Source organism: Haliotis rubra, unplaced genomic scaffold (genome assembly GCF_003918875.1).
Source record: "Haliotis rubra isolate DU_JTF1 unplaced genomic scaffold, ASM391887v1 Scf145, whole genome shotgun sequence".
In the NCBI taxonomy this organism is placed as follows: domain Eukaryota; kingdom Metazoa; phylum Mollusca; class Gastropoda; order Lepetellida; family Haliotidae; genus Haliotis; species Haliotis rubra.
In genome coordinates this window covers 791,201-814,271 of record NW_025765392.1, presented here as the reverse complement: position 1 = coordinate 814,271, position 23,071 = coordinate 791,201, and the positions used below count along the sequence as shown (strand labels likewise).

General features: G+C 40.1%; 2 protein-coding genes across 2 annotated transcripts; both read left to right on the top strand.

Moving 5' to 3' along the window:
• Positions 1–926: 926 nt before the first annotated feature.
• Positions 927–7,932, top strand: LOC124269487 (retinol dehydrogenase 14-like). The gene is made up of 8 exons (XM_046704501.1): positions 927–1,275; positions 2,558–2,643; positions 3,169–3,382; positions 4,057–4,091; positions 4,600–4,794; positions 6,242–6,392; positions 6,844–6,970; positions 7,083–7,932. The coding sequence occupies exons 1-8, from the start codon at positions 1,200–1,202 to the stop codon at positions 7,183–7,185; spliced, it is 987 nt and encodes a 328-aa protein (XP_046560457.1). The 5' UTR covers positions 927–1,199; the 3' UTR covers positions 7,186–7,932.
• A 7,728-nt stretch (positions 7,933–15,660) lies between these two features.
• Positions 15,661–22,292, top strand: LOC124269488 (dehydrogenase/reductase SDR family member on chromosome X-like). The gene is given in 10 exon segments (XM_046704502.1): positions 15,661–15,793; positions 16,222–16,247; positions 16,316–16,375; positions 16,737–16,784; positions 16,786–16,951; positions 17,365–17,399; positions 18,752–18,946; positions 20,763–20,913; positions 21,422–21,548; positions 21,661–22,292. Coding segments are annotated over 10 exon segments (987 nt in total). The 5' UTR covers positions 15,661–15,717; the 3' UTR covers positions 21,764–22,292.
• The last annotated feature ends 779 nt before the right edge of the window (positions 22,293–23,071 follow it).

Sequence of the window (23,071 nt, the reverse complement as noted above, 5' to 3'; positions counted from 1 at the left end):
ACCGCATCTACATTTTGTAGTCTGATCACATTTATCATTCTTTCTTCCTCATATTACACTCAAGAGAACCCACTTCTTAACTGTCGTTGGATACAGAGACGTTCCAGTCAGTGATGTGTCCCGGTTGCATCAGGCGAATGGCATGCCAAGGTTTCCAACATACATTCATTCCCAATATGCGATACTACCCAGCTCACACGTATATAATCACATACAGGCGTATGTAACACAAACGACAGGCCTGCCTTGATACGCGCACTGCACATCTATCCCCAGATTTATCATAAGCTTATAAGTATATCTTGGTATCCTGACTCAAATACAAAAGAAATGTTTGATCCGATACAGTGTAAGGCTGACACCCAATGTATTTTAATGGTGGTCTGATTTCCAAACGTTTATCTTTACTTATGGTCATCGAGGTCATGATTCAATTATATAACGTTTTTTTTCGGTCTATTGATCACTTGATGGTCTGGTTTGTTTGCAGGCCGACGTCGCAGGGTGTGGTTGTTGTTGTACGGCGTCAGACAAAAATACTTCCACTTTTGGGTACATATTGCGGGGCAGGGCGTGAAAACTTATCCTACTGGTGTCACAAGTGATCTTCAGTGATCTTCAGTGATCCATTACATGAATTTCTACAGCTGTTTTTATCCTGGCACCAAACGGAGTTTGTTTCTTGGGACAGTAAAGACTGACATAAATGTGTATTCTTTTGTTCGGTCTTTTATATGTGTATTAGCACCTAGGAGCCGTTGTACAAAGTGATCTTAGTGTTAATTTATTCGTAACTCCCATACCTTTACATAGACTTACGACTGGCGTAGCGCTGAGGTTGCTTTGTACAACGGCTCCCTGACCTATTTTCTACTTCATTCTAATTTTATCTATGTCAACAGCTCGCTCACGATCATATATAATGCATTCAATTCTTCCGTGGAATGGAATCCCCCCCACCCTACGCATTATCGACGCAATGTCACTGTAAGTTACTGGTCAATGACACGAGACGGCCTCAGCAAAGAATGTTCTAGCTGTTATCGTGTCTGTGGGTGAGCATGACTCAACACATTTTGCAACCTTGTGACCCAGGAGAGCTCGTATTGAGCAGATAGAGGCATACTAGGTTGTTACTCAAGAAAGTGAGACGCAGTTATAATATCATCGTGGAACAATAATAGCTGTGAATATCAGACATGGGATCTTCACCAAGTTTCCCCGTGGTGTCGTTACCGAGAGAGAGGATCGTTATTGTAACGGGTGGCAATACCGGTATGTGTTTGATAATAGTTTACTATCAGGCAAGTCAGTAGTGTACACATGTATAGTGAAACAAATGGTACACACAGAGTATAGATGGTATATGTGTTATAGTGTTTCGTATACAATGACGATTCCGTTCTGTCTATTTATATCTAGCAGTAACTGTTGTGAGTGTGTTGAGTGACGTGCAGCTATTGACAAACTTGCACATCTAGCCTACAAAAGTCGTGTTCGTTGGTTTTATAGTTTTAGGGCGACGTGGGCCGGTAAGGGGCCTATTTGCGCCCAAGACATTGACTTGACTTAATATAAATCACTGGTTATTACATCGCCAAAAGGAATCGTTTAGATAACATAAAAGAAACGACAACACTATCAATATTTATTTGGCTAGACGTATACATCGAATAACCTCTGCTTCGTGTTACAGATTAAAAATCTTTAAGTCATCACTTCCACTTCTGAAGCAAGAAATACTCATTCATTAAAAAAGCAGTAGGTTAAGATGACAGAGCGTTAAAACGATTTAAAATCACAGAACTAAATCTGTCTAAGTCATTTGAGAGCCTGTCTAGATTACATCATATTTTCCAGATGACTAGACAAAATCTAAAACTGCCCGTTGCAAGACTCATACATGATATTGGGGCCCAAAACTGTTTCTAAAGAAAATATATCATCAACCTCAAGTACAGCACTTTTGAGATTTTGTCTTATGTTGTTATTCCCAGGGCATGTAATTAGTTAATGTTAAATATGTTCAGTCGTCTCCAAATTGCAACGGCCACATTTAGAAGAGACCGTCTTATCTATAATACTCCTGTAACAAAAGCCGTGTGACTGTGAATAGAGGTGTTTCCCTTTGAGTGTATAGTCTGCTGCCGGTGCGATGGCTGACTTGAAAATTAATCACCTGCAGTGGAGAAGCCAGCAAGCCTCAGTTTCAAACTGAGACACACTGTAACATATATTGATGTAATATTGTGTCTACACCTGTATACTTTTTACTACGTTCTCAGATATGAACACAATATTACGTGTACACATAATCCACATTAGTTCGGAGTAATAAGGTCACTCCTCGAATAAGGATGTTTTCCTCGCCATGCAGCTCGGTGTCATAGTAGTATTTCAGCAGTGGCGACGTCACTCAATTTTTGGACGACTCAAGCAAGTTTTGTTGGTTAATAGTGCATCCATTTCATTAACTTCTAGATGTAGTGATTTATGAGGCCTCTATTTAACAATAACTGGTGAGTTATTCATAACAGGTGATACATATTCTTTCTAGGGATTGGCTATGAAGCTGCAAAACATATAGCGATGATGGGGGCTACCGTCATAATTGCCTGTCGATCCGAACAAAGAGCCACTGATGTAAGTTGCCTGGTAATCATAAAATATAAATGTGTAAAACAATTAAATGTTTACTTTATGTCATATTTGTATACAGTTTTCGTGATAATTTTCGATTATTTTGTGATAAAAATTTAAACATCATCACAATAAAGATTCCAAAACTGAGAATTTCAGCACCCAACCCGACGATACATTATAATGATTAACTATAAACTCATGATGATTACGTTTAAATATCTTAATATACCGTTACCGTTGTCATAGTTGCTATGTTATATATGGAATGCTGTCATAGTTGCTATGTTATATATGGAATGCTGTCATAGTTGCTATGTTATATATGGAATGTTTAGTTGCTATGTTATATATGGAATGCTTCATATGTATTGTATATATGGAATTTCATAGTTGCTATGTATATGGAATACAATTGCTATGTTATATATGGAATGCTGCCCAGTGCTGCGTTTTACCAAAGATTGATTCATATGTATTGTACGAATTTTATCGATGTTCTACAATGGATATTTTTATCAATCAAAGGCAATCAAAAGGATGAATGAAGATTATGAACAAATCAAAGCTGACGGTAAATTAGAGGCAGGACATATAAATGAAGCCAAACTCCCGGTAGAGTTCATGCAGCTGGACCTGGCTTCGCTGAAATCAACGATGGACTTTATAGAGGCATTCAAGGCTTCCGGGCGGAAACTCCAGGTTCTGTTGTGTAATGCTGGTCTGGCAGCAGTTGAGAGAGGTGCGTACACTTCTTGACAAGGGATCAGCCGCATGTGTATGAAATTAATTGCATTAATTAATTTTTCTGTAAGCCTAATAATGTTATCCTTCAACAAAGTTTACATTATTGACAAACTACCAACAAATTAACTGTGTTTGTCCTACACGTTGTATACATGCGGCTAGTCTGTCTCACAGTCCCTGAACCACATTATTTTTCCCTACAGCCTAGCCTTCCCTGTAGTGCTAAAGCCCTAAACGAAACAAGTCTAGATTTCCCCAGGTTCTGGTCTCCCTAGGGCTCCTTTTCAATATAAATGGGCTTGTTTGTTACTATCAAAATTATATATATTCAGAGACTAAGCCTTAGTCTAACATGCGGCGTGACATGTGGGTATTCGGCATATCTGGGGCCAAAGTCCAAGAGGTCAAATACTGGACACACCACTACGCACTATGTAATGCATAGATCCATGTAATGTATAACATAGATAAATATCAAGTGGTGCAAATGAGATGTTTGAAATGAAATGTCAGGGTGTGTCAGGTTGATTGAGGAATAAAATGAGAGGCTGACCTTAACCCGCCTTCCCTTCGAGTTCTATACACTCACGCACGCATACATACGCACGCACGCACGCACGCACGGTGACTGTATCGAAATATGAGGCAACTTGATCCATTGTGTTTCAGAAATCACTGACGATGGGTATGAGATGCAGTTCCAGGTAAATACAACGTTTATTGGCAAGAATATGTACGTGAAATTGTCTAATATAAGTGCTCGCATTCACATATTCGTCAATCAAATGAGTCGTATTGGCAAGAACATGTGAACATTCGACTGGAACGAAAGCGCTTATTGGTGGTATTTTAAATCATGCTTGTATTTAATTATTATAATACATTATTTGTTCCAAAGGTAGGCGAAGCTGAAATGTACGCCTGTCACCAGTGACCCTATTAACATGAATACACATATCATGCGATAACTCCACTTGCATGTCTAATATATTGCTCCAGTTGTAATTATTCCATCCTTCTAATTATATATTTTACAGATATTTCAAAAATGTTTACTGTACAACATTCACAAAACTATCACCGTAGGTAAAACGCTTCCCCGCTGAAGTTTCAGAACGTCAATGTCATTCTTGATACGTTAAACACTGATTCATTATCAATTTATCTCCTTGACTATTCCATCTACATCAAACCTTGTGTTTGTCATCGCAGGTGAACTACCTGACTCACTTCCTGATTGTCGCCCATCTGCTGCCTATCATGAAGAACTCGGGAGAAGACTGCAGAATTGTTTTCACGTCAAGTTTGGCTCACAAGTTCGCCAGATTTGACTTGGACAAGGCACAAGCACAGAACCCATCAGATTTTGACAAATTGCGTTACTATGGCAACTCAAAGTTATATCAGGTAGGTACCTGAAAGTACTCCATGGTGTAATACTCCATATTCTTAAGGCAAGTTCTGACTTTAGAACTTATTTCCATTAGAAGAGGAATATGTCAGGGCGATTCATTTAGTCCTTTGCTTTTCTGTCAGTTACTAAATCCGTTGAGCTGTTATGTGTGCTTAGCCATGAGGAGGCTCATCGTTCCGGACCTCCTCAGCACAGATCCCCAACACTTGTAAACTCATCTCATTTACACTGATGGCCTTCAACTGCTTGCCAATAGAGAATTTACACTGAAAAAAATCAGCTTTTCCTTGTCGATTTTTCCCCCAATGACATCGACTTGTCCTTCGAACTCGACAAATGCAACACTTTTCATCTGGAACGTGGTAAGACAGAATAAGGAGGATCAGCCAGTTTCAGAGCTGAACGCTCGTATCAAATTCAAAGCTACAGACACCTATGCCCGTCCTCATATTCGTTTGGTGCTGTTGTTTGGACGAAACATGAAATTATCATTGCATTGGCACCCTCACAAGAACATTCATCCACCACCCTCGCTCTTCCTTCAATCGTTGATATTTGTCAATTCTGTTAAAAGTCACGATGAAAACAAGGCATTCCACAGCCACGCCAAAGAGTCAACGATGTTGGATAGAATCACAAGGTTCTGACTTCTGGACGCTACAGAAAGAAGTGTCAAACAAGCAAGCAAAAATATAGTGAACTGAAAAGTGAAACACCCGTTTTTCTATTGCTGCTGAGGACTGGTAACCGTCAATGTACATACGTCAAAACGTAAGAATGAAATGGCTAGTATAATGATTTAGTGATACTGTCCAACATCTTGTCAGTGGATGCCCAGAGTTAGCACAGACATAGTATTTTCAGTGACATGATGGTGTGGCTCTATCCAATTATTACCATCTCCGCCATGCTTGAATTCTCTGGAATAGGCCCATATATATCTTGAGCCGTATCCAAGCTAACAAATCTAACCTTGCCGTTTTTTATAACATGGATAAAGTGATTATATCCTTGAAATATCTGTCCCTTTTGTACCTAATGTGTTTGCCAAATTTGGGAAGAACATGCGACATATATGGACTTCGCTTACGAAATATCTTGTTTGCATCCCTTTCATCAAGTCCTGCGACTCCCTGTTGTTTCTACCTCCCAACCCTTTCCTTTTACTGACATTGGGAGAGTACACGGGTTTAATAGGAACACAGCCCTTTTGACACCCTGGGTTATAAAGACGGCTATGCTGTCTCTGAAATGGTCCCGGTAGTTTGACAAGGCAACGCTTCCTGTGAGAAGTCCCATTCGCTTTCAGGGCCGCATGTAAAGGTGACAAGGGCCCTTAGCCTAACTGATTAACCTAACCAGACTGACTGTGGTGCATTTACTTATTTTACTAGTAACTAATGATAAGAATAATGAGGCAATGATGTCTCTGACTTTCAGATCCAGCACATGTTCAGCCTTCTACGTCGTCAGCATGGACAACAAGTCGCAGTGATGTCATATCATCCAGGTGGAGTCAACACAGAGTTGGGGAGGCACTATCAGAAGCGACGACTGTATTCCTTTTTCCTCTCGGCCATGTCTACTTTAAGTAAGTGTAGCAGTCACCAAGATGCACGGACTGGATAGTCATTTACATCGCCCTCGTAAAACACGCCTTTAGAATGAATTGGACACTGGCAAACCAATGAATTGAGCATATTTCCACACCTTCAGGAAACGTAAACTAGTGCTCAAAAGAAACTATACACCGCAAAATATTACATAAAAATTCACAAAAATTAAAATGTTTTTATATACTAGTAACCATGCCGAGCCATGTCACACACGTACAGACCTATCCTTTCCGGGAACAAACGGCGAAACAAGTTAACGAATCGCAAAAAATCCAAAACGATACTGTAAACTTTCTTTTACACTCACATTCAGCTTACACGCAGCGATATAAATGGAATCCTGTTCTTGTCTCTCAAAAGATTGTCGGGTAAACTCTTTACACCTCAGTCTCCCAGTTGTTGATTTGTCTGATCGGTTATTTGCAGGAATATTTCGGACTCCTTTCCAAGGGGCGGTAACTTTGGTAGACGCTGCAGTGAATCCCGCGAAGAAGGGGTTGAATGGTGTCTATCTCGTTGATTGTAAGCCAGCTTCAATGTCCAGTGATGCCAGGTAAAGATTGGTTTCCGTTTTCTCGAAATGCTCGTAACCTATAGTGGGTGCAATACTCTTTATCCCCCCAAACCGTTTTCCAGTAACGGATAGAATTACTTCAACATTTCAGGAATGAAAAGTTCCAGGAGGAATTGTGGACGTACACGCTGGAGTGTCTGAAGCAGTATCTTCCCGAAGATGTCCTCAGTGCATTGGAAGGACCATCTTCTTGAACAGGAACAACAAATCAGGAGATATAAGATATATACACTTCTGCATGAGACAGTCAGTCCATTACCACATTTACTGGGATATAACCATGCATATTATCACTAATGGCACTCATAACAGCCGAGATCTAAACGCAGAGATCTGAGATTATAAAGAATCGGTGAATATGATTAGTCAACATGTGATGAAACATATGTATATAAGCATAGCTTGAGAAGAATTCATTATGGTATCGTCAGAATCGGAGAGTGGACCGATTTTAGCACATTTTCTTTTGTATTCCTAAATGGAAACTATGTGACATCGCACCGAGATTGTGATTTTGATATTCTCTTGTCTGAGTAGTTGGATATACCCATGCTCATGATTATTGAGACCCCTACAATATGACATGACACCGGTGTTCTGGCCTGTTAACAACATTAAACATCTGTAGTGTGATTTACTTCTGTTTACACATTTTATTCACAAACTGAAAACGATCTAGGACGAGTTCTTACAACACATAAAACCTCTCTCCAAGAATATGTACAATAGCAAATTACATCACAGGCAACTATTAGAAACTTGCACACAGGAATATTGACTGTAAAATGAAATATTATAATACAAAAGGTACAGTTCGAGACAACTTCTGGCATCTTTTTGATTTGCTTATGTATGGTTTAATATATTTTCATTTTTATAATTAGTCTGTTCTGCAATACCAAAAGAACACAACAATCACAAACATCTAGAATGACTTTAAACATGATTTTTCGATGTTTTGGGGAAGGTGAATATTCGAAGAAGTAATGATTTTCGCATTTAAATTTTGAAGTGATATGCTTCTATCATTTGTGATCATACAGGGACCTACGCCGACACATGCTGATGTTAGATCTGATGCACATTCATGCACGTTGTAGACGATGACAAGTAATCTGAACGTCAACAGTGACAAGGACAGCATTTAGTATCTGTCTATATCCATTAGAGAAATATCGCTATTTTCAACTGGCATGAGATCCATGGGCCTTTTTCCAGAGAATTTTTCAAAACCTTATATTTTCACGTATATAATATGGTCTATTCTCGCCACAGTAACATTTTGTCCCCAAATGGAATAGTTTACAGTACTGTCCATGACGTATTGCGAGATGGTACACATTTATTCTATAACGTATTGCCAAAATGTATTTAACAAAGATCGTATTTATAATTAAGAAACCGTGAAGATCCGGGTTAGAATTGGTCTTCAGCAACCCATGATCGTCGTAAGAGGCGACTAATGGGATCGGGTGGTCAGACTCACTGACTTGGTTGACAAAATGTCACCCTATCCCATGCACATGTGATGCACATGCTGTTGTTTACTGGATTGTCTTGTCTAGACTCGTTTATGTACGTACCGCCGCCATAAAGCTGTAATATTATTGAGTGCGGCGTTAAACAACAGACCACCCAACTATTTAGGGAGGAGATATGCACACTCGTCACCCTGCCGCTATTCAAACAAACGACCAAACAAATAATGCCTTGTGTGCTATTTTCTTACTTGTTTCTGTGCAAACGACCAAACAAACAATAATAAAACAAACTTAATAATTAACTGAAGTATTTTCTTACTTATTTCTACGTATCTGGAAGTAGCAACAAGCCACGGTCAGTACACGTAGTTGGAAGAGACACACAAACACACACACATGTACAATGTGGCATATGTATGCCTTGTTTCACACAGTCACAGTTCATCAAGATCCTGGTATTGGTATTCTTGGTGTAACAAGCAGTTCTCGCCAATCTGTGGTATTAGTATGTACTGGAGCTATCCCTTCTATCCTGTGAAACGTGTTACTCCACATAGTTCACATGCAACATTTTGTACCACAACCACGACACAATAGTTCACAATCTACATTTTGTACCACAACCACGACACAATAGTTCACATGCCACATTTTGTACCACAACCACGACACAATAGTTCACATGCCACATTTTATACCACAACCACTGTACAATAGTTCACATGCAACATTTTGTACCACAACCACTGTACAATAGTTCACATGCAACATTTTGCACCACAACAACTGCACAATAGTTCACATTCTACATTTTGTACCACAACCACGACACAATAGTTCACATGCAACATTTTGTATCACAACCACGACACAATAGTTCACATGCAACATTTTGTACCACAACCACTGTACAATAGTTCACATGCAACATTTTGCACCACAACAACTGCACAATAGTTCACATTCTACATTTTGTACCACAACCACGACACAATAGTTCACATGCAACATTTTGTATCACAACCACGACACAATAGTTCACATGCAACATTTTGTACCACAACCACTGTACAATAGTTCACATGCCACATTTTGCACCACAACAACTGCACAATAGTTCACATTCTACATTTTGTACCACAACCACGACACAATAGTTCACATGCAACATTTTGTATCACAACCACGACACAATAGTTCACATGCAACATTTTGTACCACAACCATGGCACAATAGTTCACATGCAACATTTTGTACCACAACCACGACACAATAGTTCACATGCAACATTTTGTACCACAACCACGACACAATAGTTCACATGCAACATTTTGTACCACAACAACGACACAATAGTTCACATGCAACATTTTGTACCACAACCATGGCACAATAGTTCACATGCAACATTTTGTACCACAACCACGACACAATAGTTCACATGCAACATTTTGTACCACAACCACGACACAATAGTTCACATGCAACATTTTATATCACAACCACGACACAATAGTTCACATGCAACATTTTATACCACAACCACTGTACAATAGTTCACATGCCACATTTTATACCACAACCACTGTACAATAGTTCACATGCCACATTTTGTACCACAACAACTGCACAATAGTTCACATGCAACATTTTGTACCACAACCACGACACAATAGTTCACATGCCACATTTTGTACCACAACCACTGCACTATAGTTCACATGCAACATTTTGTACCACAACCACGACACAATAGTTCACATGCAACATTTTGTACCACAACCACGACACAATAGTTCACATGCAACATTTTGTACCACAACCACGACACAATAGTTCACATGCAACATTTTGTACCACAACCACGACACAATAGTTCACATTCTACATTTTGTACCACAACCACTGTACACTAGTTCACATGCCACATTTTCTACCACAACCACGACACAATAGTTCACATTCTACATTTTGTACCACAACCACGGCACAATAGTTCACATGCAAGATTTTGTACCACAACCACGACACAATAGTTCACATGGCACATTTTATACCACAACCACGACACAATAGTTCACATTCTACTTTTTGTACCACAACCACTGCGCTATAGTTCAAATGCTACATTTTGTACCACAACCACGACACTATAGTTCACATGCTACATTTTGTACCACAACCACGACACAATAGTTCACATGCTACATTTTATACCACAACCACTGTACACTAGTTCACATGCAACATTTTATACCACAACCACGACACAATAGTTCACATTCTACTTTTTGTACCACTACCACTGCGCTATAGTTCAAATGCTACATTTTGTACCACAACCACGACACTATAGTTCACATGCTAGATTTTGTACCACAACCACGACACTATAGTTCAAATGCTACATTTTGTACCACAACCACGACACAACAGTTCACATGCTACATTTTGTACCACAACCACTGCACTATAGTTCACATGCTACATTTTGTATGAAGGATGAATAAAAATTATGAACAAATGAAAGCTGACGGTAAACTGGAGGAGGGACATATAAATGAAGCCAAACTCCCGGTAGAATTCATGCAGTTGGACCTAGCTTCGTTAGCTTCGATGGAATTTATAGAGGCATTCAAGTCTTCCGGGCGGAAACTCCAGGTTTTGTTGTGTAATGCTGGTCTGGCAGCAGTTGACAGAGGTACGTACAATCCCTGACAAGGGATCAGCCACACGTATAGCAATTGCATTAATTCAGTTTTCTGTAAGCGTAATAATGTTATCATTTAACACAGTTTCTGATAACGTTACAGTATTGACAAACTACCAATAAATTAACGTTGTTTGTGCTACACATTGTATACATGCAGCGTGACATGTGAATATGCGTCATAGCCGGGGCCAAAGTCCAAGAGGTAAAAAACTGGATACATGCAGCGTGACATGTGGATATTCGTCATAGCCAGGGCCAAGTTGAAGAGGTCAGATACTGGATACACAACTATGCACAGCACAGTATATTCAGCGTATTACCCTGGGTAGATTAGGGGTCAATATATGTAGTGCATAACTCCATGTAATGTATAGCATAGATACATATATATTATGTTCAAATTGAATGTTTGAAACAAAACATGCTATGTCACGTTGTGTCAGCTTGATGGATGGAGATTATGAACAAATGAAAGCTGACGGTAAACTGGAGGCAGGACATATATATGAAGCCAAACTCCCGGTAGAATTCATGCAGTTGGATCTAGCTTCGCTGAAATCAACGATGGACTTTATAGAGGCATTCAAGTCTTCCGGGCGGAAACTCCAGGTTTTGTTGTGTAATGCTGGTCTGGCAGCAGTTGACAGAGATACGTACAATCCCTGACAAGGGATCAGCCACATGTATAGCAATTGCACTAATTCAATATTAATGACGCTGATCGTAACCCATCCTGGATTGCGTCTCTTTCTCTCGTTCTCTCTCTCTGTGTGTCTCTGTCTCTCTCTCTCTCTCGTTCTCTCTCTCTCTCTCGTTCTCTCTCTCTCTCGTTCTCGTTCTCTCTCTCGTTCTCGTTCTCTCTCTCTCTCTCTCTCTCTCTCTCTCTCTCTCTCTCTCTCTCTCTCTCTCGAAGAGTGAGGCAACTTGATGTTCTGATCACTTCAGAAATCACTGACGATGGGTATGAGCTGCAGTTCCAGTGAATACAACGTTTACTGGCAATAACATGTACGTGAACTTGTCTAGCATATGCGATTCCTGGTACTAATCTAAACTATGCGTGTATACACAATCAAATGCATTTCCGGGGTAAATGAGTCTATTGGCAAGAGCACGTGAACAAGAGCACATTCTGCAACACAGCCACGGCACTGTAGTTCACATGTTTTATTATGTAACCCAACTGTAGAGTAATAACTCACATCCTACAATTTTTTACACAACCACAACATTATGATGCACATGCTACATTTTGTAACAGGACCATTGAACTTATATTCACATGCTTTTGTCCTGTTACACAACCACAGTACCTCAATTCACATGTCACATTTTGTAACACAAACATACTGTAAATCACACGCTATATTCTGCAACACTATCATAGTGCCTTAGACCACAAGGGGCGGTGGGGTAGCCTAGTGGTTAAAGCATACGCTCGTCACACCGAAGACCCGAGTTCGATTCCCCACATCGGTACAATGTGTGAAGCCCATTTCTGGTGTCCCCCCGCCGTGATATTGCTGGAATATTGCTAAAAGCGGCGTAAAACCAAACTCACTCACTCACTTAGACCACAAGCTACATACAGATACATTTTGCGACAAACTCATAGTACATGGCTTAAATTATCACACACAGCTACGTTCTGAAACATTCACACACTGTGACAAACACAATGTGGTTCGTAAGGCATGTTTAATGTCGTTAAGTGCCGTTAAATGTTACACCAGTAGGGATGTCGTAATTGATACGTTACACACACTACATGTAACTATAGTTTGTATTCTGATCACTTTAATCATTCTTTGTTCCTCATATTAAACTCAAGAGAACCCGAGAGTGCCTGCCTAACACAGCACATCTATGTGACCCAATACAAGAGCGTAATTAAGACCAGACTCTTAAAAAAGTAGGGAAACCTGTTTATTTAATAATTATTTAATTTGGATAGGAAGTATAAGCGTTATTCAAGGACAGACATCTTATGAAATCACCACCATTTCTTTTTTATCAACACCCCTTAACACAACGAATGCAGAATGCAGTAGCCTCATACACGTGCATGGGGTGTCATTCTTGATTTTGACGGTTTTCAAGAAGGTCGATAAATCACTGTAGACCATAAAGTTTGACAATCATCTTGCATCACACAGATGTTAGTGTTGGTTTCTAGCCGTATTTTTTGTTTGAACGTGAACAATTGTACCCATGCAAATTTCATGCCATACACCAATCATCTTTCTAGAGCGATTAGTGTACAAACAAATAAACATGGTCACAAGGAAGTGCAAGTGGTGATGCACTCTCTAAACATTCATTATTGTCATATCAACATTGATTGACTCTGACATATCTACCAATTTTTTCAATCGTAAATTAAAAATGAAGTTCCTCTACTTTTTGAAGAGCATATAACTTATGTAACTAGAGGAGAGACGAGACTGGGTACTATTTGCACTGACATACCATATTTAATTCAGCTATTACATTTCTGACGGTGGAAGTAAGTCCACAAGATTCATCATAAGCTCATAAGTATGCTGATTCAACCAGAAAATAAATGTTTGGTACGATACATTAAGGCTGACTCCCAATGCGTTTGAAACAAATCTAATTTCCAAACATTTCTCTTCACATACGGGTATCGGGATCTCTTGCTTTTGCACAGACGTCATGATTCAGTTATATGAGTGAGTGAGTTTTATTTATAGTCACATCGGCAATATTTCAGTCATATTGTGACTTAAAAAGTTATACATTAACAATAAACACAATTAAATTACATTAAAACCTGTCGACAAAGGACGGTAAATAACTAGATTATCACAGAGAATTAAAACTTGCAAGTAACTTTTACAATTAGACAAATGGTATAGACAATACAATATAGAAACGGGCTAGAGGTCACCAGCAACTGAAGGTCGATCACCATGCTAGAGACCATGGGGACTTGCAGAACTTTTGCTACCTGCATTGACCCAAGCTGGATTTATACGATTCATTATGTAACGGGATTTTCCGGTCCATTGGATCACTTGATTGTCTGGTTTGTTTGCTGGCCGCCGTCGCAGGGTATGGTTGTTGCTGTGCGGCGTCAGGCAAAAATAATTCCACTTTGGGGTACATGCTTACCCTATTGGAGAACACCTTGTGTCATCGGTGATTTGCAGTCATCCACATACATATAGTTTTCGCAGCTGTTTTTATCTAATCACCAAACGGAGTTTGTTTCTTAGGCCAGTTTCTTATACGTGTACAGCTGTTTTTATCTAATCACCAAACGGAGTTTGTTCACGATCTTGTTTTGTAATGTTTTCAATAGGAATCAAGACTGTATTCTTTTCATAATAATAATAATAATAATATCACCGCTCAGTCTCTTATACGTGTACAGGCACCTGACCTTTTTCCAGCTTCATTCATCTATGTCAGCTTCCGCCTCTGTCTCTTTGCAGCACGGATGTTATCATTATACCATGGAGACTCAGGATGGGTTGTGATGGTACAGGTTTTGACAGGTGCATGTTGGTCTGCTAGCTGTCGGAGCAGTGAATCGTACATGTCCACAGCGTCAGAAACAGACATGCCTTGGTAACTGACACATGCTGTTGATATATCTTCACCGAGAGACTTAATGTCAACGTTTTCCATTTCCGGTACGTGACAGCATTCCTCGATCTTTTCTTGACTCTGACATGAGACCATGGGTATCCAGGATATAGAGCAGACGTTTTGCGTTAGCATCTTCAGGATTGTCAATGTGAAAATTGAAATCCCCACACACTAACAGTTTTCCATTAACTGTGTTCAGTGTATCCAAAAGTGCCGAGAAATCATCAAAGAATATGTTTCCAGAATTTGGTGGCCTGTAAAGCACTATAAAATTTACACACTGATTTTCAGTTACGAACTGAATCGGTAGAAACTCGAATGAATCAAAGTGTCTAACATCAGTCAGACGACGCATTTTTAATCTATCATCATACACAACACCCACGCCGCCACCTCGCCTGTTAGATCGGGGTACGCTCGCTTCAGATCTCACGATCATGTGTAATGTTTTCAATACTTCCATGGAATGTATTCCCCGAACTCCCTAAGCATTATAAATGCAATGTAACTTGACGTTACTGGTCAGTGACACGAAACGGCATCATCATCATAATAATAATAATAATAAGGGTACTTATACTGCGCAATACTCCATACCACAAAGGGGCATGCTCAGTATTGTAGTAAATATGAGCTTGGAGAGAGTTACTGTTTATATCGACTGAAAAGGTGTGTTTTGGGGTTACGCTTGAACACTTGAAGGGATGGAGCTTTATGTACGTAATTTAAGTGGAAATCATCATCAATATTCCTGCTGATATATGTCTGTGGATGAGTATGACTCAACACATTTGACTCAGCAGACCTCGCACGGAGCAGATAGAGGCGGACTGGCTCATATAGTGATTTGTAACTCAAGAAAGTGAGACGCTGTTATAATATCATCGTGGAACGATAATAGCTGTGAATATCAGCCATGGGATCTTCACCAAGTTTCCCCGTCGTGTCGCTACCGAGAGAGAGGATCGTTGTTGTAACGGGTGGCAATACCGGTATGTGTTTCATTATAGTTTACTGTCAGGCAAGTCAGTAGTGTATGGTGTAACAAATGGTACATACAGAGTATAGCTGGTACATGTGTTACAGAGTTTCGTTTGCACTGACGACACTGTTTTGTCTGTTGATATTTAGCAGTTTACGTTGTGAGTGCATAGTCTGACCCTCAGCTATTGCCATACTCACACGATATACCACAAAAGCCGCGTAAATGTGAATAGAGTTGTTTCCCTTTGAGTGTTATCGTCTGCTGCCGGTACGATGGCTGACGTAATATCATTGACACGAGCGAAGGAAGCAATCCTCAGTTTCCATACGTACGTATGTATGTATGCATGCTGGTCAATAGTGCAACCATTACAATAGCTTCTATTTAACAAATAATGAGTAGTTATTCATAACAGGTGATACATATTCTTTCTAGGGATTGGCTACGAAGCTGCAAAACATATAGCGATGAGGTGAGGTGAAATTGGGTTTATCGTCGTGCATGAGAATATTTCTGCTCATATGACGATATAGCGATGATGGGGGCTACCGTCATAATAGCCTGTCGATCCGAACAAAGAGCCACTGATGTAAGTTGCCTGGCAATCACAAAATAAAAATATGTAAAACAATTAAATGCTTACTTTATGTCATATTTGTATAAATCTTTCTAAGTTCTAATGTTCGATTTTTCTTTCGTGATAAAATTAAAATCCTCATGACAATAACGATTCTAAAGCTGAAAATTTCAGTATCTGACCCGATCATACATTATGATTAATTATATCCTCATCATTGCGCTTGAATATCTTCATGTACCGCTGCTGTTGTAAGGGTCACCGTATTATTTTGATCTAATAGTGCCCTCTGCGGCGTTTTTACAAAGGTTCTTTGATTTGTATAGTGTGAATGTTATCGATGTTCGACCATGGATATTGTTATGAATCAAAGGCAATCAAAAAGATGAATGAAGATTATGAACAAATCAAAGCTGACGGTAAACTTGAGGCAAGGACATATAAATGGAGCCAAACTCCCGGTAGAGTTCATGCAGTTGGACCTGGCTTCGCTGAAATCAACGATGGACTTTATAGAGGCATTCAAGTCTTCCGGGCGGAAACTCCAGGTTTTGTTGTGTAATGCTGGCCTCGCAGCAGTTGACAGAGGTACGTATAATCCCTGACAAGGGATCAGCCACACGTATAGCAATTGCATTAATTCAGTTTTCTGTAAGCGTAATAATGTTATCATTTAACACAGTTTCTGATAACGTTATAGAATTGACAGTGTTGATAACGTTACAATATATGTAGTGCATAACTCCATGTAATGTATAGCATAGATACATATATATTATGTTCAAATGGAATGTTTGAAACAAAAAATGTTATGTCACGTTGTGTCAGCTTGATGGATGAGGATGTGATAATGACCTTATCCCGCCCGGATTGCCTCATCCCCTCGGTTCTACACACTCACGTATGCACGCATTCACACACATGCACGCGCGCACGTATGCACACACACACGCACGATGTCTGCATCAAACTGTGAGGCAACGTGATCTTTGTGGCTTCAGAAATCACTGAAGATGGATATGAGCTGCAGTTCCAGGTAAATACGACGTTTATTAGGCAAGAATATGTACGTGAATATGCGATTCCTGGTATTATTTTAAAATATGCGTGTATTCACAATCAAATGCATTTACAGGCAACAGATTCAAATGAATCTATTGGCAAGAGCTGGTGAACGTCCAGCCTATAAGAAAGTGCTTCCTGGTGGTATTTAAATCATGCTTGTATTTAATTACTAAGATACATTATTTGTTCCAAAGTTAGAGCTGGTGTTTTCGGCATGTACGCCTGTCACTAATGATAATAATCTATCATAATGAATACACGTATCATGTGTCGCCGGCAGCCGTATTTCTTCTTTCTTCTGTCCTACGGCTGCCTCTCAACTATCAAATAATGAGGAGTTGTACGTGCTACCTGTATCTGACGCACAGGTAATTCACGAGCTTTTGCCTGTGACGTCAGGACAATTGAACTCACCTTCTATTGTCACCTGTCAGCCTCAGACGACGGCAGACAGATATCAACTTTTCATATTGTTGATGTTTCTAATTACAGGTAAGCACTCTCCCTATATGTTCATTTTACATCTACCTTTAGTTGCTAGTATAATAATTATACCTACCATGTTACTTAATTACCAATCCCACAATGTAATCATAAAGTTAGTAAATCTACGTATTGGTCGCGTATAATGTAAATATCCCGCTCATCGCTATTACTAACTTAAACATTGCACTATTATAGCACGTAAGAGAGTGTGTGAAAGGCATACATTGTATATAATTCATGTATATTTCATATCAGTAAAGATCACTGTATTTCACGGATCACTGACCTAGCGCCATATCTGTGACTGTTCATTTCATGATAACGTGCTACTACCATGCACAGCACGTGTGGTTATAAATATGTTGCCTATTTTACTTAAACCATTATTTTATCTATTGTCTGTTAGGACAATTTGAACTCACCTTCTGTTGTCACCTGTCAGCCTCGGACGACGGCAGACAGATATCAACCTTTCATATAGTTGATGTTTCTAATTACAGGCAAATAAACAGCTTTTAAAACCACTCCGTCTCCTAATATTTGTCTCGGACAATAAGAGTGCTGAACCTGCGACACATGCAATTAATTCACTTGCATGTCTAATTATATTGGTTGCTCCAATGGTAATAAATTATTCCATCCTTCTAAATTATGAATTATATATATTACAGTTATTTTAAAATGTTTACTGTATAATATTCACAAAAGTATCACTGTGGGTAAAACGCTTCCCCGCTGAAGTTTCAGATCGTAAATCTGATTGTTGATACGTTAGACGCTGATTCATTATCTCCTTGACTATTCCGTCTACATCAAACCTAGTGTTTGTCATCGCAGGTGAACTACCTGACTCACTTCCTGATTGTCGCCCATCTGCTGCCTATCATGAAGACCTCGGGAGAAGACTGCAGAATTATTTTCACGTCCAGTGCGGCTCACAAGTTCGCCAGATTTGACTTGGACAAGGCACAAGCACAGAACCCATCAGACTTTGACAAAGTGCGTTACTATGGTAGCTCAAAGTTATATCAGGTAAGTGCCTGAAAGTACTCCACTGATATTGGCATGGTATGTCAGGGAGAAATGAGATGCAGATCCAGTGATCAACAGCATGAGCATCGATCTACGCAATTGGGCACTGACTTTAGAAAATCTGAGCTGAACGCTCGTATCGAAGTTAAAGCCCCAAATACTTCTGCTGTGCCCCTCCTCTCATATTCTTTTGCCATTGTTGATTGGCAGAAACAAGAAATCATAATTGTATTAGAAAACTCACAAGAAATTTAATTTCAGACAATGGAGCTCAGCACCCTCGCTCTTCCATCAATCATTTTATCAATTCTAATGGGATGGTGTGTTTTAATGAACGTGGTGGCTCTTCATTTTAGCACACATGTATGTATAGGTTAGCACCCTCCTCAAGGGTGATATGGATGTCAACGCTCGAGCCGTCAGGCGAGAGCGTTGAATCCATATCACCCGCAGAGGGGGGGTGCTAACCTGCTTATACCACGAGGGCGCCGCATGGACTCGTACAATTGCTTGTTGCTCGTGCGTTTCCTGCACCGACCAGGTCGTTATCCACATATCAACCTCTGCACGTGCAGACAGAAGGTTGATACGCAGAAAATCAACCTGCCGGAACAATGGACATAACACACCCTAGTGGTATAATTGTTGGATGATGCCCTAGTGGGGCATGCCAAAACTCAAGACAAAACAAGGCTTTCTACAGCCATCAAAAACAACCAAGGGCGTTGAGCAGAATCACAATGTAAATGCTGATAATGTTGATGGCTGTCAAGGGAAGGCTCTTTAAACAACCGCTGCATCGACTTTACGTGCAGTCTGTTGAGAAGGGTAACCCTGCTGGTCTGAAAAGTGAAACAGAAGGTTTTTTTTCTATTTGCTGCTGAGGACTAGTCGCTTCACACTTACAACCGTCAATGTGTGATTTTACGTCAATGTCGTGTAAGAATGAAATGCCTATTATGTAATGCATTAAACGAGACTGCTAAACACATGCCAGTGGATGCCCAGAGTTAGCACAGACATAGTATCTGCGGTGACGATGGCGTGGCTGGATCCTATTATTACCATCTCCACCATGCTTGTGGTTTTGACTCAGATGTCCATCCATGGTTCGAAATAAATAGAATTCTCTGGAACAGGTCCGTATATATCTTGAGCCGTAGGGGCGGTGGGGTAGCCTAATGGTTAAAGCGTTGGCTCGTCACGCCGAAGGCCCGGGTTCGAATCCCCACATGGGTACAATGTGTGAAGCCCATTTCTGGTGTCCCCCGCCGTGATGTTGCTGGAATATTGCTAAAAGCGGCGTAAAACCAAACTCAGTCAGTCAGTCATTCTTGAGCCGTAGCCAAGCCAACAAACCTGGTCATGTCGTTTTTGAAGCCACAAATGAAGTGATTACATCATTGAATTATCTGTCCCTTTTGACCCTAATGTGATTGACAAAATGTAGGAAGAAAATGCGACAAATATATGGACTTCGCTTACGAAATATCATGTTTGTATCCCATGCATCAAGTCGTGCGACTCCCCCGTTGTTCTTCTTCCCAGTCTCTTTACTGACACAGGGAGTGTACGTACGTGGGTGTACTGTTAGGAACACATTCCTTTTGACACCCTGGGGTATAAAGACGGCTACGCTGTCTCTGAAATGTGCCCGGTGGTTTGACAAGGCAACGCTTCCTGTGAGAAGTCCATTCGCTTTCAGGGCCGCATGTAAAGGTGACACGGACCCTTAGCCTAACTGACGATCCTTCCCAGACTGACTGTGGTGCATTTATATATTTTATAAGTGACAATAATGTCTTTCAACTTTCAGATACAGCACATGTTCAGCCTTCTACGTCGTCAGCATGGACAACAACTGACAGTGATGTCATTTCATCCGGGTGTAGTCAACACAGAGATAGGGAGGCACTATCAGAAGCGACGACTGTATTCCTTTTTCCTTGGGGCCGTGTCTACTTTACGTAAGTGTAACAATCACCAAGATGCACGGACTGGATAGTCATTTATGTCACCCCCGTAAAGCACGCCTTTAGAATGAATTGGACAGGCAAACCAGCGATCAATGAAGTGAGCATAGTTCCACGCTTTCAAGAAATGCATATGGACACGTGCTCCCCAACCGGGTCACGACAGCAACATTCTCCCCATATAGTATCCATAATGGACATGTAGACCAGATTTTAGACACTGTTAGAATGTTGCGAGTGTCGACCCTTGGTCGTGGCTCCCAAACGTAGACTGGTAGATTTTGGTCCCTTTCCACGCTTCTTTACTAGTCTTTTAGGTCGCCCCTAAAAACATGTCTTTAAACTTTATAGTGCCAACGTTCTTGTGCATGCACATCGTTATACTTTCACATTGAGCTTACACGCCGCGACTTAACTGAAATCCTGTTCTTGTCTCTCAAAACATGCTCGGGTAAACCCTTTACACATCAGTTTCTTGATTCTTCTGATTGCTTATTTTTAGGAATATTGCGGACTCCTTTCCAAGGGTCGGTAACTATGGTAGACGCTGCAGTAAATCCCGAAAAGAAGGGATTGAGTGGTGTCTGTCTCGTTGATTGTAAGCCAGCTTTCATGTCCAGTGATGCCAGGTAAAGATTGGTTACCGTTTTCACAAAACGCTCCTAACCTATAGTAGATGCAGTACCTGTTATCCCCCCAAACCTTTTTCCAGTAACGGAAAGAATAACTTCAACATTTCAGGAATGAAAAGTTCCAGGAGGAATTGTGGACGTACACGCTGGAGTGTCTGAAGCAGTATCTTCCCGAAGATGTCCTCAGTGCATTGGAAGGACCATCTTCTTGAACAGGAACAACAAATGAGGGGATATAACATATATACACATCTGCATTAGACAGACAGTTCATTACCACAACTACTAGGATCTAACCATGCATAGTATCACTGATGGCACTCATAACAGCCGATATCTGAAAGCAGAGATCTCATTGTTCCCCCGAGTGCATTATAAAGAATCGGTGAATATGATTAGTTAATATGTGATGAAACATATGTATATAAACACAGCTTGAGAAGAACTCGTTATGGTATCGTCAGAATCGGAGAGTGGTCCGATTTTAGCACATTTTCTTTTTTATTCCTAAGTGGAAAATATGTCACATTGCAGCAATCTTGTGATTCTAATATTCTCCATTCCACAAGCCCGAGTCCCTATAAGCATCTTAATACATTTCATCTTCAGATCTAATAAGATAATCGGGATAAGAACTAAAACCATTTGATCAATTTCGATGAATGTCCAGGTGATGTACTCTGTGATCTGGGGACTTGAAGCGATGTATATATCACTTTGTAAAATAAATTAAATATTCAATGACACACCTTTATGTCATATTTCCTGAATAAACATTAACACAAATACAAAAAACAGCCTGTAGTGAGATTTACTTCCATTTACATATATTCACAAGAAACTATAAGAAACAGACACAGAGGAGACGGACTGTAAAGGGAAATACCCTCACGTCTGTATTATGATACAAAAAGGTAAGTTAATCAAACATTAATCTGTTTAAATGGTAAACAGAAACATCGCTTTTTTCACCTGGCATGAGGTGCATCGGCCTTCCAGAGGCTTGTTCAAACCCATTATTTACACCAATATATGATATATTCTCACCACAGTAACAATCGACCCTAGATGGAGATATTTGCAGTACTGTCCATGCCGTACACAAGGTACACATTTACTTGATAGAGTATTGTCAAAACATCGTTCACAAAGATCGTATTTATAATTAAGACCTCTTGAAGATCCGGTCTAGAATTGGTCTTCAGCAACCCATGCTTGTGGTAAGCGGCGAATAACGGGATCGGGTGGTCAGGCTTGAACACTTGGTTGACACATGTCACCGTATCCCAATTGCGTAGATCGATGTTCATGCTGTTAATCACTGGATTGTCTGGTCCCGACTCGATCATTTACGTACCGCCGCCATAAAGCTGTAATATTATTTTGTGCGGCGTTATACAACAAACCACCCAACTACATAGGGATGCAATATGAACACTCCCTACCCTGAGGCTGTATTAAAACCATGCAAATTGCCTCGTGGCTTTCGTTACTGGGCAAACAATCGAACAAACAATCCA

Bases quoted from the DNA above. Each gene is read 5' to 3' on its own strand.
- LOC124269487 (XM_046704501.1), top strand. From the start codon at position 1,200: ATGGGATCTTCACCAAGTTTCCCCGTGGTGTCGTTACCGAGAGAGAGG. The intron at 2,644-3,168 runs GTAAGTTGCCTG...TATCAATCAAAG, and splicing joins CCGAACAAAGAGCCACTGAT to GCAATCAAAAGGATGAATGA. The intron at 4,795-6,241 runs GTAGGTACCTGA...TCTGACTTTCAG, and splicing joins GCAACTCAAAGTTATATCAG to ATCCAGCACATGTTCAGCCT.